The sequence below is a fragment of the Siniperca chuatsi genome, linkage group LG14 (assembly GCF_020085105.1).
Source record: "Siniperca chuatsi isolate FFG_IHB_CAS linkage group LG14, ASM2008510v1, whole genome shotgun sequence".
Taxonomy (NCBI): Eukaryota; Metazoa; Chordata; class Actinopteri; order Centrarchiformes; family Sinipercidae; genus Siniperca; species Siniperca chuatsi.
The window spans coordinates 24,558,570-24,576,580 of record NC_058055.1 but is presented as its reverse complement, the minus strand read 5'-3'; the positions used below and the strand labels follow the sequence as shown (position 1 = coordinate 24,576,580).

At 38.9% G+C, this 18,011-nt stretch overlaps 1 protein-coding gene across 3 annotated transcripts in view; it reads left to right on the top strand.

The window, feature by feature from the left end:
- Positions 1-18,011, top strand: part of tmem132e (transmembrane protein 132E) — a 347,606-nt gene that overhangs the window by 303,530 nt on the left and 26,065 nt on the right. For all 3 annotated transcript variants that reach the window (XM_044222324.1, XM_044222325.1, XM_044222322.1), the window contains exons 5-6: positions 4,526-4,669; positions 13,002-13,207. In XM_044222324.1, coding sequence (XP_044078259.1) covers positions 4,526-4,669; positions 13,002-13,207 — 350 coding nt within the window. The remainder of the gene's footprint in view (positions 1-4,525; positions 4,670-13,001; positions 13,208-18,011) is intronic.

Genomic DNA, 18,011 nt, shown 5'->3' with positions numbered 1-18,011 from the left:
GTCTGTCTGTCTGTCTATCATTAGTGGTAAGGACCATGCGCCACAGACAATGTGCACTCCAGTGCACAAAATTGCCAACACAATAATAACCTGGTCAGTTATCAGCATCACAGTTTCATGACAAATCAACTAGAGACCCAGTTTTCAAAAGACAAGTGACAAAGTGAAACTCAGATCATCCTCCAGCCTGTTACACTGAAAAACACCCGACCACATGTGTTTATCAACAGCAGTAACTCACTGATTTATGTTTATTAACATGTGCATCAGTGATGCTGCCATATAAACAGACTGTGTTTTACCAGTGCAGTAGACCTGTGAGTGATCAACTGTGTATGGAGCGCAGAGGATATAGAACAGCCAAAAACTTGTGTTTGAGCCACACACTCAGCGGTCCTCCTACAGCGGCAATTCAGTGCTTGTATTATTTAGACTCAACTTATAACTGATTAATAGTGATCAAATATTCAATCAAACAAGATCTGAGTTTGACTCTTGACGAACACTTTTCCCGTTGTGTATCTTGGATATTATCCCTGTTGGATCAACTATGATTTTTGTTAAAGAAAATGTATGTAAATGAAAAAATAATTTGAGGTGGTAAGAGTCCGGCTCATATCTTACATAGGCCTTGCTAAAATTGCTATCAAGTTCTTTATTTTGTACTGTAGTGCTAAAATACATTCAATTTAGCAAACTAAACCAACTTAATTTAGTTTGATTCTGGAATTACAACATTTTTTGTATTACCATTAAACAGAGTATCTAATAACTTGCTGCTTCATGCAGAACATAGTAATTAAGTGAAATGATAGCTCTGTGCAGAGATAACTGATTTTTGTTCCAAGCTGAATTCAGGTAAGCATAATCAGTGCTCCCAAAGCAGCACACATGTAATTGTAAAGTGTCTTGTGTAGTGTAATGCTTACCAGATGCCAAAACAGCAAGGAGAGCTTAGGGATGATGTCTTTCAATTAGGATTTCACCCCAGAGTCCAGTCAATTATCCACAGAGGTCTGCTGTGCTTTGCTTCCCATAAATTGGCCATGTTTTCATAACTTACTTATAAAAAGACTTTACTATAAAAAGAAAAAAACGCTAAAAACAAACCTGCTCTGCCTAGCTTTAGTAACAAAAACAAATTAAAATTAAACAGATTTTGCTTTATTATTGCAAATAAAAGACCCAGAATTAGATACTTTTGATCATGGGGTTCAGTCAGAATAAATTTAATTTGCTACTCTGACAAAAACACATTTCTGGGTGATGTGATTGGCATCAAGCACACTGATTCACTGATGTTTCAGACCATTTTGAAAGGATTCACAAAATATAGGTTATTATACAAAAACATACTGTATATGGGACCTTGTGATGGTCTGATTGGACTTACAACTGAAAGAAACTCTGTTGGACTTATGATAGAGGTTTATAAAGGTTTAAAAATCTCATTTTCTATTTCAAAACATACATTATGAAGGGCAAGCTTAAAATTTCAGACAGATCCTGCTATGTTGAATTGTTTTAATTAACCTTTTGAATCATGTTGCTCCCTGAATATGATGATTATGTGGTCATTGATTTAAACTTGTCAAAACTTGATACACAAAAAACAGCCGGTTTTAGATCCTTATTATCTGAAAGTAGCTGCACATTAAACTACATATATTTTAACATTAACCTACTCACTAATGACAGTCCTTCAGTATGTCCAGCTGTTAAAGAGATGTCACCTTTCTCAATAATTACAACCCTATTTATATCACTTGTCTGTGTGGAATATATAAATAACTGGTTCAAATAGTTTTTATGTACTAATGCTTTTATTTTCAAAGTATCTGCCTGGAATTTGCACTTGTTACTGCTGCAGTGAAGGTTGTGAATGATATTATTGATCCCCTATACAAGAAGCAGAGCTCTGTAGCCTGTAAAGCCTAAGGAGAGGTTGATTAACAAAGGAATGTCTGACAAAGCATTAGTTTGCAATGCTTTTTTCAGGTAAGACTCAAAATGGTTTAAGAGTGAACCTACAAGGAAAATGTTAAGGAGATACTGTGATACTTGTGAATCTTCTCTCATAAAAGCACTAAACTATAGTCCACCTTTGCTGTTTTTCAGTCTCTTTTTCAGGCTCTTACTAGTCAAGCTTGTGTTGAACACAAATGTTTCATAGTAGACACTAGCCAAGTTTCCATCCAAATTTTATTTTACAATATTGTAATCCAAATATTGGGAGGTGGGTGCATCGAGAAAAACAGTGCCAATTCTCCGTTTGGCTGCCATTAAATCATTGCAGAAGAAGAGGGTGCAATGAGATGACTCCAGTAGAGCATAAGCTTCAGTAGACATTTAAGTCACATGCTTCATGTTTGTCATGATTCATTTGAGACATCTTTTTAATTTCCGGTGTTTCTCCCCATGTTTTTTAATGCGCAAATTATTAAAAAAAAGTAAAAAAAAAAAACAAAACAGGTGGATGAAAATGCACTTATTGTGGGCATTGTTACAATTCAGAGGAAATATATTGAAGTTTTTATTAATTACCTTGGTATGCTGCTTGACAAATTTGTAAGTATCAAGTTAATTTCATCCACCATCTCATATCGCAAGTTGTTCTGCTCAGATGGGACAGAAAGCTTTAATGTTCTCTGCTCCAGCCATGTAGTAAAGCCTGTGGAAGAAACTGAAATGAAAGAATTCTGCGACTCTGGCTGAATTAAAAACAACTGTGAAGTCCATGGTAAATGACTCTACTGGCAATTGCCTCTGTTATTACCAATTATATTGATATTCTGCTGGTATATGTATTTGCTCTATGCTGTTATGCTCACTGTTTCTCCTTTTTGTGTTTCTGGTATCGGCCAGGGCTCCCATGTAAAAGAGGGACTAACCTGGTAAAATAGATTAAGGTTTCAGGTTCTATCTGTAGATCCCCTCTACATCTTTGTACCTTAGTGCTGTTATGTCACTCTCAGAGGTAAAGTTCAGTGTCATGCCTAAGGACACTTCAGCACTGACTATGTTTTGTTATTTTCTTAAGGCTACACAGAGTAGCATCTACTCCTAACAAAACTCAATGCTGAGTCTGTGTATAATATTCTCCCTATGAATAAACTAGTCTGGGCTTAGCAGTTGAGTGGGAACCCATGAAAAGGGGAAGAAAGTCTCATACTTCACACTACAGCCTTATTAAGACTTTAGAATTTAAATATACTATTTTTGATTTTCAAGACATGTACATGCTCTCTGTCTCTCTCGGGATACTCGTACACCACAAATGAGAAAACGTGTTACCCTCTGCAAAAAATGATGAATTGATTCAAACTTGAACTGAAGGCCTAGTATGTATTTTAATTGACTCAAAAAAAATGCAGATGGGGTGACAATGTTGGCCTTGTTTACAGCTAATTTATCAGAATTCAAGGTTTATTTTTATTATTGCATACAACTAGCTGGATTTATTGTCGTTTGATCCTTTTTGATAGTCAGAAGTTTTAACTATATAGAAAAACAGTCAGCAATATTGCAGACATTCTCTCTATGAACTCCAGCATAATTGGAAAGGTACCTAACCACACATGACACATTATCCATAAAAAGGAGAAACTAAAGGCTTTTCTTTCATGCATAGTTTTCCTCATTCAAGATTATCTTCATATATTAGTTGTTCATGAACATTTTGATTACCATAACCAAACTGTTGAGTAGCAGTTAGGCTCAATCCATTAATATGAGCAACTGAATTTTCCTCATGGCAAAAATGATTCAATTAAAATAATAGTGAGTGGAGTGATAAACAAAAAATGGGTAATGGAGGTGTGTTAAGCATACATGGTTGAACCTGAATTGTTTTAAATGGATGAAATCATGAGAAAAAAACACTATTACAGGTATTTTTTGGTCATGCTTCCTCATATTAACATTTTTAACATGAACAGTTTGCTCTTACACATCCTGGTGACAGCACCACTTCCTGTTGCATTTTCTGGACTCGTGCACTTCAGTGAAACATTTTTGATAAGAGGCATCCATCCCTAATGAGATTCCTGCTATGACAAAAAACATCTCTTTTAACATCCAAGTCATATTTCCACTTATGTGCTCAACCTTAAGTAGTACAATGAATAGTCCCTGTGCAGCAGTACAGTAATGTTATTTCTTTTATGTAGCCTGTCTGAAATTTAAGCTTGATGCTGTGACTTACCTAGTAGGACCACATTAAACCACATGTGTTCCCTAAAGTGATTGTTACTTTTCTTTAAATTCCTTCCTTTTCATCCCCATTTCAGTTCACTGCAATAACAGCATACTTGAAATGAAAATGTCAGTTGATGAAATCCAATGAAAGCCATCTTAGTAAAATGAGTTCTGGTCTGCCACTGAGAGTGTGACCTAAGAGAATACAGGAGTCCTGGTGGTAATGGTTTTAAATGTGGACATCAGTAATGCTGATGAAATGTCAAGGAAAATCACTCTCTACCTCTCACTGTTTCATGAATATCATATCTATTTTTTCTCACTGCAGGACACTGAGATTATCAACACGGCCATTCTGACCGGACGCACTGTGGCCATTCCTATCAAAATGGTCTCCATAGAGATGAATGGAGCAGTCACTGATATCTCAGCCTTTGTGCAGTGCAAGTCATCCAATGAAGACATTGTTAAGGTACGGCAAACCTGATTTCCTCAATCTCTGTATCTGGCAGAAGATGTCAATTTAAAAAATGTAATCCCTTTACTCTTCCACTAATACTATGGAGTGGCCCAGTACCACAGTCACAACATCAGGAAAGCATAAAAACTTAATTTTGGGCTGCTCCATATGTACTTGTGATTTGATTCTTGCCTTATGCTTCAGATAAAATCAATGGATGATCAAAATACTCTACATATAAATCAATATGGTAACAAGGGAGCAGTAAAAGTTCCATTATATGCTTTTCGAAGCACCACATTTACTGCTTGTCAAAGGGACACCTTATTCATAGAGTTCTGCTCACCTGATGTGCTGTAGTGCAAAGCCCGCCACCTCTTGTTGTTCACTTAAGTGTGATAGCTGCAGGCAGATAAATAACACCAGTGTCCCAGGATGCAGGGAACAATCACTGCTCAGGCTCACAGGGAATCCAAGCTGAGAGTACAATATCAAGTCTCATTTGTTGATTAAATAAATTAAAGTGGGATCACAACAACTTGCAGAGCACATTAGAGGCTGTGATTACGCCGTTATTATTTTCTCCAGTCAATTATGATCATAATAGATTGCACTATAGGCAGATTGCATAATTGTATAGGCAATACAATGTCGCAAGTGTTGCAGTGCTGTTTTGCACTGTTGATGGTGTATGGGGAGATGTGACCTTAGATGAAGTAAACAGCGTATACTGTATGGCATTATATTCAAATATACAACATTCCAGACAGTACAGACTGCCTCATTCCTCCCCTCAGGTTTCCTCTCATGCAACCTTTAATAGTACTAATATAACAGCCTTTTGTTATATAGCAATTTCCAAAAGCAGAGTTTATAAAAGGGGTTACAAGAAGACATTACAACAATAAAGGGATCACATAAAAAGAGAAGAAGTATAATGAAAGGCTTGCAGAATGCATGTGTGGACAAAAAGTCTGCACAAACTATGCGAAACTGACACGTTAGCACTGAACAAAGTACCCAAAAAAGCACCTCGTTGAGTCCACACCTCAAAGTATACCTTGGTACGAGGCAGGCGCACCTAATAAAGTGGCCTCTGAGTGCATAACAGAGCTCCAGTCCCATGTTATGAGGGACATGGTCTTCATGATGAGAAGAAGGAAATGTAATCAAACCCAAACTGATTGTGTATTTAATTTCATGTGCACAAGGATAGTTTTTATGAAGGAAACTAAAATTAGTAACTTAAAATTTAAGTTACAGTAAGTGTTAGTTTACGTGCTTGTTCGAGCCATTTCCTTTTGTTCTATCTTTGGTTTTGTGAGATGGACAACTGCATGAGATTTCTCAAAAGTGTGTCACATACTTCCAAACCATTCCATACCATTTCTTAAACATTCACTTGGTGTTGGACTCAAGCGTTTGTTACACAAAGGGTGACAATAGCAGCATGATGAAAGAAGATGTTGATTATACCCACGCTGTCCAAGCATGTATTTGGTGAACAAATAAATTCTGCCAGTTGCAAGATGTCTCAAAGTGTAAGCCATCTTACCCTACAGGGTGTTTTAACCTACTTCCCTGGATAAAGATAGATTTAACCAGGGAATCTGGCCAATGGTAGCAATATTTTTCTTAAACAAGTTTATACTTTATCTCATTTCTCCAACTCTATCTCCCGCTCATGTAAAGGTTGCGCGGCTATTGGAAAACTCTGAATGCAGTAACAGCTGCATCTGAATACACTGCACTCAGTGGGAAACAGCCATCAGGAAGAGGGAGGCCAGACGTGACTCGCAGTATGATTAACTTTGACTTGTCAGGCTTGTGAATTGTCTCCCATAACCAGAAATCTTTTTAAAATGTTACCAGATTCATTTCTCATATTTGAAGAATACTGAATCCAGTCTGTGTCGAAAAAGCCTTTTGTTCATTGAATAGTAAAACTATCACATCAAGTCAGACTAATGAAATCCTCCTCCTCAAGGTCAGGTGAGGCAGGTTTGATTGTCAATTTTACAGACTGAGGCCATGAAGCCATAAAGCCGAATCAGATACTGACTTCAATCATATCGGCTGTGACTGGCCAGTATCTGTTCTTATTAAAAGACCAGTATCTGTCCAATATATTTTCACTTTGATATACTGGGCTAATCCTAATGTTCGCTGCCTCACACTGTTATCTTGTATACAAATTGGTCTGAAGAAATAGATTCTGAGGGAGAACAAATTAAACTATGAATTTAACCCATAGCAGAGTTCAGTGAGTTTTCAGTATAGACGTGTTTCTTTACGGTGGGAGGGGTTCCAGTTGTGGTGTATTGTATTGTATTTTCAGTAGAAAACAACAGGTGTTGCATGGGGATGGTCGGCCTCAGCACGCTGTTTATCATTTTTCATTATCCATTAAAGACAAGGCACTGGGCCATGTGATATTGAGTGGGCTTGCTTCAGTGCCCCTGCCATTGAATATTCGAGGCTAATTTAAAATGAGCCCTTCAGGCCCAGGAAATACACGAGTCATGACAGTTCAATAAAATGTCCCCCAGAATACAGAAATTAAAGATTCACAGTGATCCCCACAAAGGTGGAACACTCCATTACTTTGTTGTTGTTTTTTTATACCACACACATTACTGTCATGCCAAAAGTCACACCGATCTATTCTAATCAGATTGTCTTGTTTTAGATGCGGCATGCTGGTTGCTTTTTTTTTTTTTCTTAGTCTGAGCACTACAGATGAGTGGTGCAAAATACATACACCACAAAGCTTTCCAGTACCTCGTCACATCTCCTGCTAGCCTCGTGACTTGAGACTGCAACTCAAACAGCATTTAAACTAAAATTATTTTCAAGACTTCCTCCCTGAATAAAGCTTTATTTTCAGCCCAGCATTCTTCTCATTTGGATGTTTGTCAACCCACAGGCGGTTGTATTTTTTTTTCCAACGTTGAGAGTAAAAATAGGTGAGAGGCTGTCATTTTTCTTTACTGGAACTTTTATTTATTTCTTTAGTTCTTTCTTCTTCGGAAATAACTAAGCTGCAGTGTGCATCAAGAGCCTATAGCAGATAAGCCAATCCTGTGTGGGCACAGTTGGAGCTGTGTGCGTGTGTGCGCCCGCGTGTGTGTGTGTGTGCATGAGCAGGAGAAATTATTAAGGCAGCCTAGTTGTACAAGGTGGGAGAGGATAGGAAAAAGAAGGCTGAGTGTGTCAGGGGGTTAGGGTGGACTTGCCGGCCATCATAAGCAATAGAAACCAACCCCCATCCCCCCCGCTGATCATCCTCTCCCTTGGCATTGTGAGTCATATAACCCAAATGAAAGCAGTGATGAGGCCTTGTGTCTGCACATACTCTTATCTGGCTGAAGGCTCCTTCCTCATTGCCTCACTTGTATATTAGTGTGACACATTTACCTTTAGCGCAGCTCCAAATTTAGCGTCTAAAAGAAGAAATGAGCTAATAACGGCAATGACAGCTCTTGTTTTGCTGTGTACATCCCTGCAGCTTAGGATGGAAGTGGTTTCAGTGATTGCTTGAAGTTGCAGCAATAATTGTGCATGTGAAGATGCTAGAATGATGATGTGATTCCTTGTAGCAAATATGCACAACCCTAATTTCAAAAGGGTCAGTTTAGCAAAATAACATACTAACATACTTTCTCACTTACCTGGTGGTTTCTAGCCATTCCGATACATTATATGGCCAAACCTATGTGGACACCCCTGTCTACATTTTGGTCTGGTGCTGTTTTTCATGGTTTGGGCTGGGCCACTTAGCTCCCATAAAGGCTAATCTTAATGCTACAGCATACAACAATATTTTTGACAATAGTGTGCAAAGCCAGGTCCAAAAAGAAATTGTTTTTTTCAGTTTGGTGTGGAGTAACTCGACTGTCCTGCACAGAGCCCTGACCTTAACCCCGTTCAAAGCCTCTCGGATAAACTGGAACGCAGACTGAGAGCCAGGCCTCATGGCCCAACATCAGTGGCCGACCTCACTAATGCTCTTGTGGTTGGATGGGAGCAAATCCCTACAACCAGGTACCAAAATCTGTTGGAAAGCATTCCCACAAGAGCGAAGGCTTTTATAGCAGCATATTAATTCCCATGGTTTTATGTTGTTGTTGTTTATGTTCAGGTGTCCACATACTTTTGGTCATATACTGTAGTTTTGCTTTTATTTGTTGAGGTTCTGAGATATCTGTCTTTGAGAGTTCTACCTCCACCCTTCAATGTGTCTGCCTGAATGACTAGATACCAGTAGAGGTACATTTTTAATATGCAATTTGGATGAACAACCCATAAAAATCTATAGATCATTGCTTTGCAATATGAAATAAATAAATAAAATGTTTTACATCTTACAAACCGTTTGTAAGAGGCTCCAAAGTCCCAGCTTTCAGGAACAACAGATCATTTTCACACACAACATCATTAATCCTACCAACAACAGGATAATGGGGGCTGGCTCATTTAGCTAACAGAGCTAAATGAACTCATTGGTTGCACTGCTCTTGAAACCAGCACACATCCATCACATGAAGAAAAGCTTCACAACAGCTCCAAGACACAATCCCAGTAATGCTAGCCATATTTCAGCTTTCATTCAGTTTTCATTTAATACATATGTTATCCCTAACTGGAAATTCCATTTGGCAGAATGTATTGGCAATTAATTTAGTGAGTAATTTAAATTTGAAAATAAAATCTGGAAATCTGGAAACACATGCCACGCAGCATGAATATGTGGATGTCATCAAGATGGCTCAATTTTTCTTCTGCACCAATTTATTCTTCTGTTATGTGTATCTTTGACATTGAAACGTTGGTGAGAAAATCACTTGTCTTTCTGTAGTCTGTTTGATACACTTAAAGGAAATCAGTGTAGGAGTAACACTGGAACCAAAGCGGTTTTAAGCACCCCAGCTGAGTGTTCATTTCTGACCACCTCTAGGATAATTGCAACTCAGACATGAAAAATATTTTCAATCCTTTGTCTGCATCTGGTTTTGTATATTTTTGTCTTTTTACCATTTTTTGTAAAGACATTTTTGTGCTTTGGACTGACCAGGTGGCTTGTAGATCTGCGACACATACCATGTAACCGTGGCAACTGGTGTTCCAGTCCAGTATGTTGTGTGTCATCCCCTTTCTCTCTTGACCTTTCCTGCTGTCAAATAAAAGCTAAATGTCCAACATACTCTATAAATTGAAAAATATATGCTGTGCTGTCAGAGCGTCTGCAGTAGTCTTTCCTCACTCAGTGCCCACCACCTACAGTACACAACCCTCCACCAAAGCCAGAGAAAACATCAAAATGAGACATGAGATTGTTATTGTTTCATTGTAATTACACATCATTGATTCGTTGTTGATTTTCTGCTTCTTTTTTTTTTTTTTAGTTTAGATTAGTTAGTAAAAATTGCAGAGCTAAAAGAGAGTGAATATTGGACTTAATTCACCAGGTGGCCAGAAACATGACTCCAAATGAATGATAGTGTTGCTCCATAACTGCTGGATGTGCTGAATGCAAAAGCAACTGTTTGCTAACAAGTTTGCCATGTCAACTTAAGAGGCAATAATGTGTCAGTGTTCACAACTTGTTTCCACTGCCCCCAAGAGGCCAAGAGTCAGTTATTGCAGGTTTAACACGAAGTCTGAGCTACAAACTGGGGGTATGGAGCTGGAAAGATGTGGGTATTTATTAGGCAGGAAGGGTATAACAAAATATGCTATAGAGTTGCATTATGGGTAGAATGTAGTGTTTTAGGATCCTGGCCCATTCTCAGGACTAAAAGTCTATCTCTGTCTCTGCTGCATCGATTTTGACCATTCATTTTTGAATCTGTCTCTTGTAAGTCCCCTAACTTTGTGGAAGTTAATTGCCAAAGTACCCCATGTGTAAATAATGAGCCAGTGATGTAATGGCAGTAAATCTGTTTAGCAGTCTGACTGCTCAAGATTGAATAAAATTATGGCTCAAGTTCCACACTAGATTATGTGAACAAATGTGTTTAACTGCTATCTCCGCAGAATGTGGATGAACAGAGAATTTGCAGTATTACTGGTGCTGTGTGAATGGTCACATCATACTAAAATGGCAGTAAAGCATTGCTCTCTTGATGGACAGAAGCTGCTGCCTTTACTGGAACCGTTTAGGAAATTAATTCAGTTAATGTTATGGAATAAATGTGTGAAAGGTCCTTAGGTGTCTTCACCTTCATTAACCTAGCCAGTCGTTCACTCTGCATCATATGACCAGTACACGACCAAATGCAGGCAGCACTTGTCCTGATGATCTGTCTCCACCCAGGCAATCTGCTGGCACCATGGAAGATGCCACAGCGCATTAGCAGCAGTGTGACGGCATGTGGCGGCTCAGTGTGTGAAAGCCCTCCTCAGCAAGCCCCCACAGGGCCACTGATACCCAGAGTTGCTAACAGCTTTTGACTTGCAATTAGCCGGCCAAGTTTATCAGCAGCAATAGCCGCAGGAGCTGAAGCGGCACTGCAGCTAGGGCTCGTTTTCAGTGTGTGTGTGTGTGTGTGTGTGTGTGCATGTGCACGTGAGTGTGGCTTTAGGGTAGAAGGGAGTACATGTTAGACAGATGTTCTCCACTCACTCTTATACAGCAAGCCATGCTGTGATTAATCAAGGTGGCTGGGGTCATTGCATTGAGTTACTTCTTTTTCTCCCTTTTGTAACTCGCTTCATACAGATACGACTGCACATGAGCAGACAGAACAATAATGCACAAAAGCTGGATGCTGTAGAAGCCCATAAGGTCAAACCCTGTAAAATTGCATTAACTGAACCAGAGGGAAAGACTGTCATCTTAAGAAGTCCTTCCACCACCCACCTCCCCCCACTCTGGCCTGTCTGCATGGAGGGGGAATTATATTACCCAGACCTCCTCCCAGTTATGATGAATCCCCAGCCCTGAGAAGACTGGCCAGCCCGACCTCCATTTGCGGGAGATTAGATCCTCTGATTACAATGCCAGCTACCTCCCACCACTAGATAAATCTTCGATGGGAGCCCAAAAGCAAAGCCCTCCAGATCCATTGCAGTTAATAATTTAGTGTTAGAGGGGGACAAGTATTTATGATAATTCAAATGGAGCTGGAGCTTTTCGACTAGATGGGAAAGCTAAAGAATGGTTTTAAGTTAAAAATGGCATTTGCTAAGACTTAAATTTAGAAATTTCCATATTGAATTCATACTCAATGTCATTGCTGTGTCACAAATTATATCACATTACATGAATGTCTCGTGGAAGGTGAAATGTGTGAATATGTTTATTAATGTGCCATGTAGGTGTTATGAACTAAAGTTCACGTGAAATGTCACACTGCTGTCAGCCTTCATATTATATGAATTATGTGTTTGCCTAAAAGCTTTTGTTGGCATATTATGTGTCTGTATAATTGTTCATAGATCATTATGCTGAGAATGGGCAAGAGAGGTGGTGGGGTTAGGATGTGGTTTGCATTCGTAATTTGCACTGTACATGCCTAACAAACTCTGGGTTACTTAGAAGCACTAATTTGACTGCATAAAAGATGCAAATTATATTAAAGAACAGCCCACAGCCAGGAAGCATTGTTTACAGCAGTTGCTCTCTGTACTGTGCCATCAAGGCCGGAGAGTCTGTGGGTTTTCATTCTATCCAAACGCAGCAGCAGCTGATTTTCACTGATTCGTTCCACGTCTCTGGTTCAGGCTGCCGATATCAGCTGCTGTAGTGTTTGGATGGAATGAAAACCTACAGACGCACTGGTCTGCAGTGTGCTAAATATTAACATACAGCCTCATTTAAAGAGTTGTTTCACACAAATTACAAACAGATAGTTTCGCTTTTAAAGTGCATAGGGTTTGAGATATATCAGTGTTAACAGTTTTGATTGAGACTATTCACTAGGAAGTAGTTGCTGGGTTAACCTGAGTAACCAAGATATTGTTTTTGGAAGTTGCTGCTGAGTTTTTCAAATTTCAGAGACCGATATCGCAAAAACCTGGCCAGTAAAGCGACTAGTGATTCTGCTCTAGGTTTTTATTTATTTTTTATTTGGGTTAAGCGATTCTTTAAGGCAAAATGAAAGCATTGGCAGAGATGGTTTATGTGCCCTGAACTTTCACATCACATTCACATACCTAAGAGATCCCTGCTGTATATTTGCTTTGCTGAAAGTATCAACCTTGAAATGCTCTGTGATGAATTGTGGCACTGACAGCTGCATCCATACTGTTCTGTATATCATCATATATCACTTAGATCCTCTGCCACCGATGTGACCATTACCATATAGATGGTCTGACTTCTGACCCTGATCTGTCCTAGGTGTCCATGAATTGCGACTACGTGTTCGTCAATGGGAAGGAGACGCGGGGATCCATGAACGCAAGGGTCATCTTCAGCTATGAGCACCTGAGCGCACCGCTGGAGCTGACTGTCTGGGTGCCCAAACTTCCCCTGCAGGTGGAACTTTCTGACAACAATCTCAGCTTCATCAAAGGCTGGAGGGTTCCCATTCTGCCTGACCGCAGGTGAGGCTCAAATCCAGACTGAGATACTTATTTTCATACGTTTGGCCATCATTCCCACCTGTGATAATAGCATTGTACTCACCAAGTTAACTGCCGAGATTTGGAAATGTGGCAACATCAATAAAGAAGTCAGACGGGGCAAGAGACATGAGCAGTCAGATGATCAGACAGGTTGTAAACAAACCCCCCACATTAGCCAAATTTATTTAGAAGAAAAAACAAAGGTGAACTGTAAAATAATTACCCAACTGCCTGTTCATCACAGTTCACAGAACGACTTCCTGCTTCAATTTTGACGTACCGCAATAACCATAGTTGTGCTTACAGAGTTTTGCTGTGCAATGAGGGGTTATAGTGCTCAGTTTCCATTTTTATTGACATAAAGTGGTTTAGATAATCTGGCTAAGCTGTTGGCTTGTCTACAGCGTGTCTGATCGTCTGACTGCTCGTGTTTTGCCATGTCGGATCTCATTGTTGCAATGTTGCAGTGTTTCCAGAACCAATATAAATAATGCCGTGTGTCACAGATTGTAGACGTAACAACACTTTTCTCAATTAATCAAAATGATAAATGACCCCCATGTGACATATGAACTACAAAAATAAAACCCAAGCTGTTGTAATCTAGGATTTTCCTTTGATGTAAAGTTTAACCTTCATGGAAACAAACTCTGAAGCACTGTACGTTTCATATAACAGTGTGTTTCAAGGGAGCAGTCTAAAACCTCTTTGCTCTATTTCCTTTTCTTATCTATACCCTATGCTAAAAGCAACAGAGCCAGAATGCATTAGGCGCAGTAGAAATTTTGGATGTCTTTTTGTCCATGCTTACCAAAGGACTCATTATCCAAAGAGTATGGAACCCTTACTCCTTACTTACTAGTCTTAAACATTAGAAATTAAAAACCAGTCCAGCCTTCTCTCTGTTATCCAGGATTTTATGTGTAGTTGCTTGTTTTGCTCCAATTAGATGCTCTGTCTCAGGTACATGGCAGAAATGTACCCTGCAAAATGAGGCTCTCAAGTGCAAATTGATCTACGAGGTTGTCATGTTTGTGTCATACCTATCTGAACCCATTTTATACAACAAGTCCGAGGCACAGACTTAATTTGACTTCGAGTAAGTACACCGTAAACTGTTCAGAATGAATATTGGTTGTACTTTCAGATTATGATGTTTTTGGACTAACAAGCAGGTAATTTGAGGTGTTACTTGGGTCTCAAAAAGATGGTCAGAATTTAATAGTTGTTGTAGCTGTACTTCCAAGAAGCTGCCACACTGATAATGCACGACCAACTCTCCTTTTTGTGTGTATTGCATCAAATCTACATTGAATAATTGGTTAGCATTAACACTATTTACATTTTGACAAATAAAATGTTATTTCATAATGTTAATATTCAATCATTACCAAGTAATTCTTGTTTCCATTTTTCTTTCGTTTTCAGTTTCCAAAACACTTAACCTCTATAACATTACAGTTTAGCCATCTAGTTAGAAAATACAGCTTACTTAAAAACCATCACAGCTCCTATACAACACTCATCCCCATAGTTAACTAAGCTTTACAGACAGTACACAGCACTGACACATGTATTGTGTCCCAATAAAGTTGCCAGTAATCACAGTTCCCAAAATGATCAACCTCTGAAAAGACACTCATGACAATTTTAAAGTGCAGCGCAATGTCTCATTCATAAACAAAGTCCATTAAACCATGAACTTCTAAATATTCCCCACACCATTAAAAGAAAAAACTTTAACCTCCGCACTATACTCCACATACTGGTACACACAGTAAAAGAATAAAATCATTACATGTACATGTACTTGTTTGCAAACAACATACTAATTTATTAATAAGACCCTGTTAGAACATTTTCACACTTTCACTTCGCTGACCACTTCTCCTCCTTGGAGTTTGGTCTGCACCATCCGGCTGTGACATACATGTACACTCAAGGGGAACATCTTCGAAAGTCTTAAATAAATAAGAGACAACCTCCAATAGGATTCAACTTTTCTCTACCTTTTAAAGTACTCCTAGGCAGTCTGTGCATGAAAATCTGCAATCAGATGATATACGTATATTTCTAAAATTTGCACTCTACAATAGTTCAACTTCAAAGTTAACACAAATATTTTAACCAAAAATAATAGAACATATCTAAAAATCAGGAGGCAGAACTACCTGCTGAAAGTGACAGGAAGAGAGAGGAGAGATGAAAAAGCACAAAGCTACGTGAGAGAGAAGATGTCACGTTAGTAACATGCATTGATGGGAGTGAAGAGAAGGAGAGGAGCTCAGTGCATCATGGGTTGTCTGAAGCATGGGCGAGAAAGATGGAGAACAGACAATGGGGAAAGGCTGTGATTAGATTTCAAGTTGGATGCTGCACCACGTATATTTACCTTCTGCAGTTTGCAATAAGTCTTCAACCAGGTGGTATAACTCTCTGTCAACCAAAGTTATAGACATACGTATTTAACCGTACTCTCTGCTGACATCAGCAGTGTTCACTTAACTGCGTCTGTGCTTGGGTTCATGTCATGTCACATGTTCCCAGCATGTGTGTCTCTCGATATAAACTAATACTGATAGAGATTGGTAGGGGCTATCTTCGCAGTTCAAGTGCAAAAGGACGAGGGGAGATGGACGTTTCCAAAGCTGTTTGAATGGTAAAAATCTGTTCAGCCGCTGTGAAGCAAATTTGAGGGCGTAGGTTTCAAGGAGTATAACATCAGTAGGTGTAAGCTGTAGGTGGGTGATTTCAAAATATTGAACCAGGGAAACATACATTGAACATCTGACCAAGGGAAAAAACATTGCTGAGAACATAAAACCCTTTGAAAGGTCTCCTAGGATATTGAACTGGGGAGCATAGGACCCTGGAAACATAAAACCCTGGGAACATAGATACGCTCCCCTGTGCTTTGCATGTGGCTAGTCAGACCTGCATCTCACCCTGCAGTGTTACCTCTACAACTTTCCTAAAACTTGGATTAAAACACTGAGTACTTACGTGTCTTAAATAGAGTATAATTCCTGGGGGACTCCATGCACAACTGACCCCAAGAATCTTCTGCCAGCAAAACAAGTTCAGACCGGTTCTGTCTGTGCAGGGCAGGTCGTCAAAGGAACTTTTTATTTAAGCGCTTTCATGGAGTTTTGTGAACTCAACTTATTACAAAGTTTTATAATATATTTCAATAAATAATGAGTTGTTTTTTAAAATGTGTGACTTCAATAAACAAATAAAAGAATAACTAATTGAGCATATCTACATTTTAAAGGTAGGTAGTATGAACTTTAGTCAGTCAGTGAAGGGCTTTTTACAGTGAATGGACTAACTGTCTCAGTTCAGCCATGGTCACTGAATATACACCTTTTCAACATTATGATACGGTTCTCTGCACTTATTCTTCTATTCTGTCTATATCTTTGTAAGGAATCAAGGCAAATTGTGTGGTATTCATGTCAATATTATACAATAAAAATAAAATACTTTTTTTTTTAATGAATGAGCTGTTGCCTACAAGCATGTAAAACACAACACCTTTAGCTGTGGAAAAAATGGCACCAGTGGGAAATTAAGGTTGTTCGAGCCAGGACCCTGATGAAAAATGTGGTCTTAGGTTAAGGAACCTGTGCTCGTTAAAATATTCCAGCATTCTTGTTATGCATGGAGCAGTAACAAACAGGCCCACAACCCTTCATTTAGGAAATGTTTAATGGGAGGCTGCTGTCGTCGCTGCTGGAGTACATCACCATAGACCAAATCCATTTCTACCCAACCTGAATACAAATGGCATGTTTAAGGAGTTGTTTGAAGAATTAAGGTATTTAAAATGACCTAGAGTGCTTGGAAAACATCTTGCATAGCCTCGTTTTTCAAAGATCCCCAATGGGCTATAATGGGCTATAGATGGTATATTATTTTGACATGTAAAATGTGTCTTAAATCCCCACTTTAGCACCATTCATTCATTTTATTCATTCATTGTAAAAGGCCCAGCCTATGAAGGTAGAACCCTGCAGATGAGGAATGGTATATGTGCTTTTATCAGATTTGTGAGATGTTCAGAACTCGTTATTTTGAATGGTGTTTGCCGTTTGTCCAGTTTTTACCAGGCCCCAGGGTTTGCCGGAGGTTTCATATGGTATAACTCTCATATAATGATATTACCTTTGTTATTCAACATTCCCCGAATATCAATAGGTGGACTAGTTGTTTCAAGCAAATTGGTGTGATTTTAAAGTTTGTTTCTCTAAAGTATGTACCTCTAAAATTCTTCCAACCCATCCATTTTCTATACATATAACTTCCCTTTTGCCTACATGAAAACAGTAATCAAACCCCTTGTGAGCTATTTTAGGTTGCTATGATTGTCACACAGCCAGGCCAGAGGAATTCATTTCACTGCAGTTAAAGCATTTCTTTTCTTTTCCCTGTAGTTCTTTGCAGCATCAGGCAACTGCAGACAAAGACAGCTCCCATCATTCTGAACGGTGCCACATGCAGACTATTGAAACTGCTGATACTGACTAGACTGGCCTTCCCACAGGAGTCTTTGTGTTTTCAGTGGTGGTGTTGGACACATCGTTTGATGTATGTGATATAGCATGTTGTTTTTCTGTCCCGATCCATAGCTGTAGCAGTTTTACAGCATGCTGGCATTCACTTGATGCTATTTAAATGCAAAATATGTTGTATTTTTACATCAAAATGTAATTACCACTTTTATTTTTAGGCCTTAGTGTAATACCCATACAACCCAGAGCTGTGGGCTCAAGTCATGTTA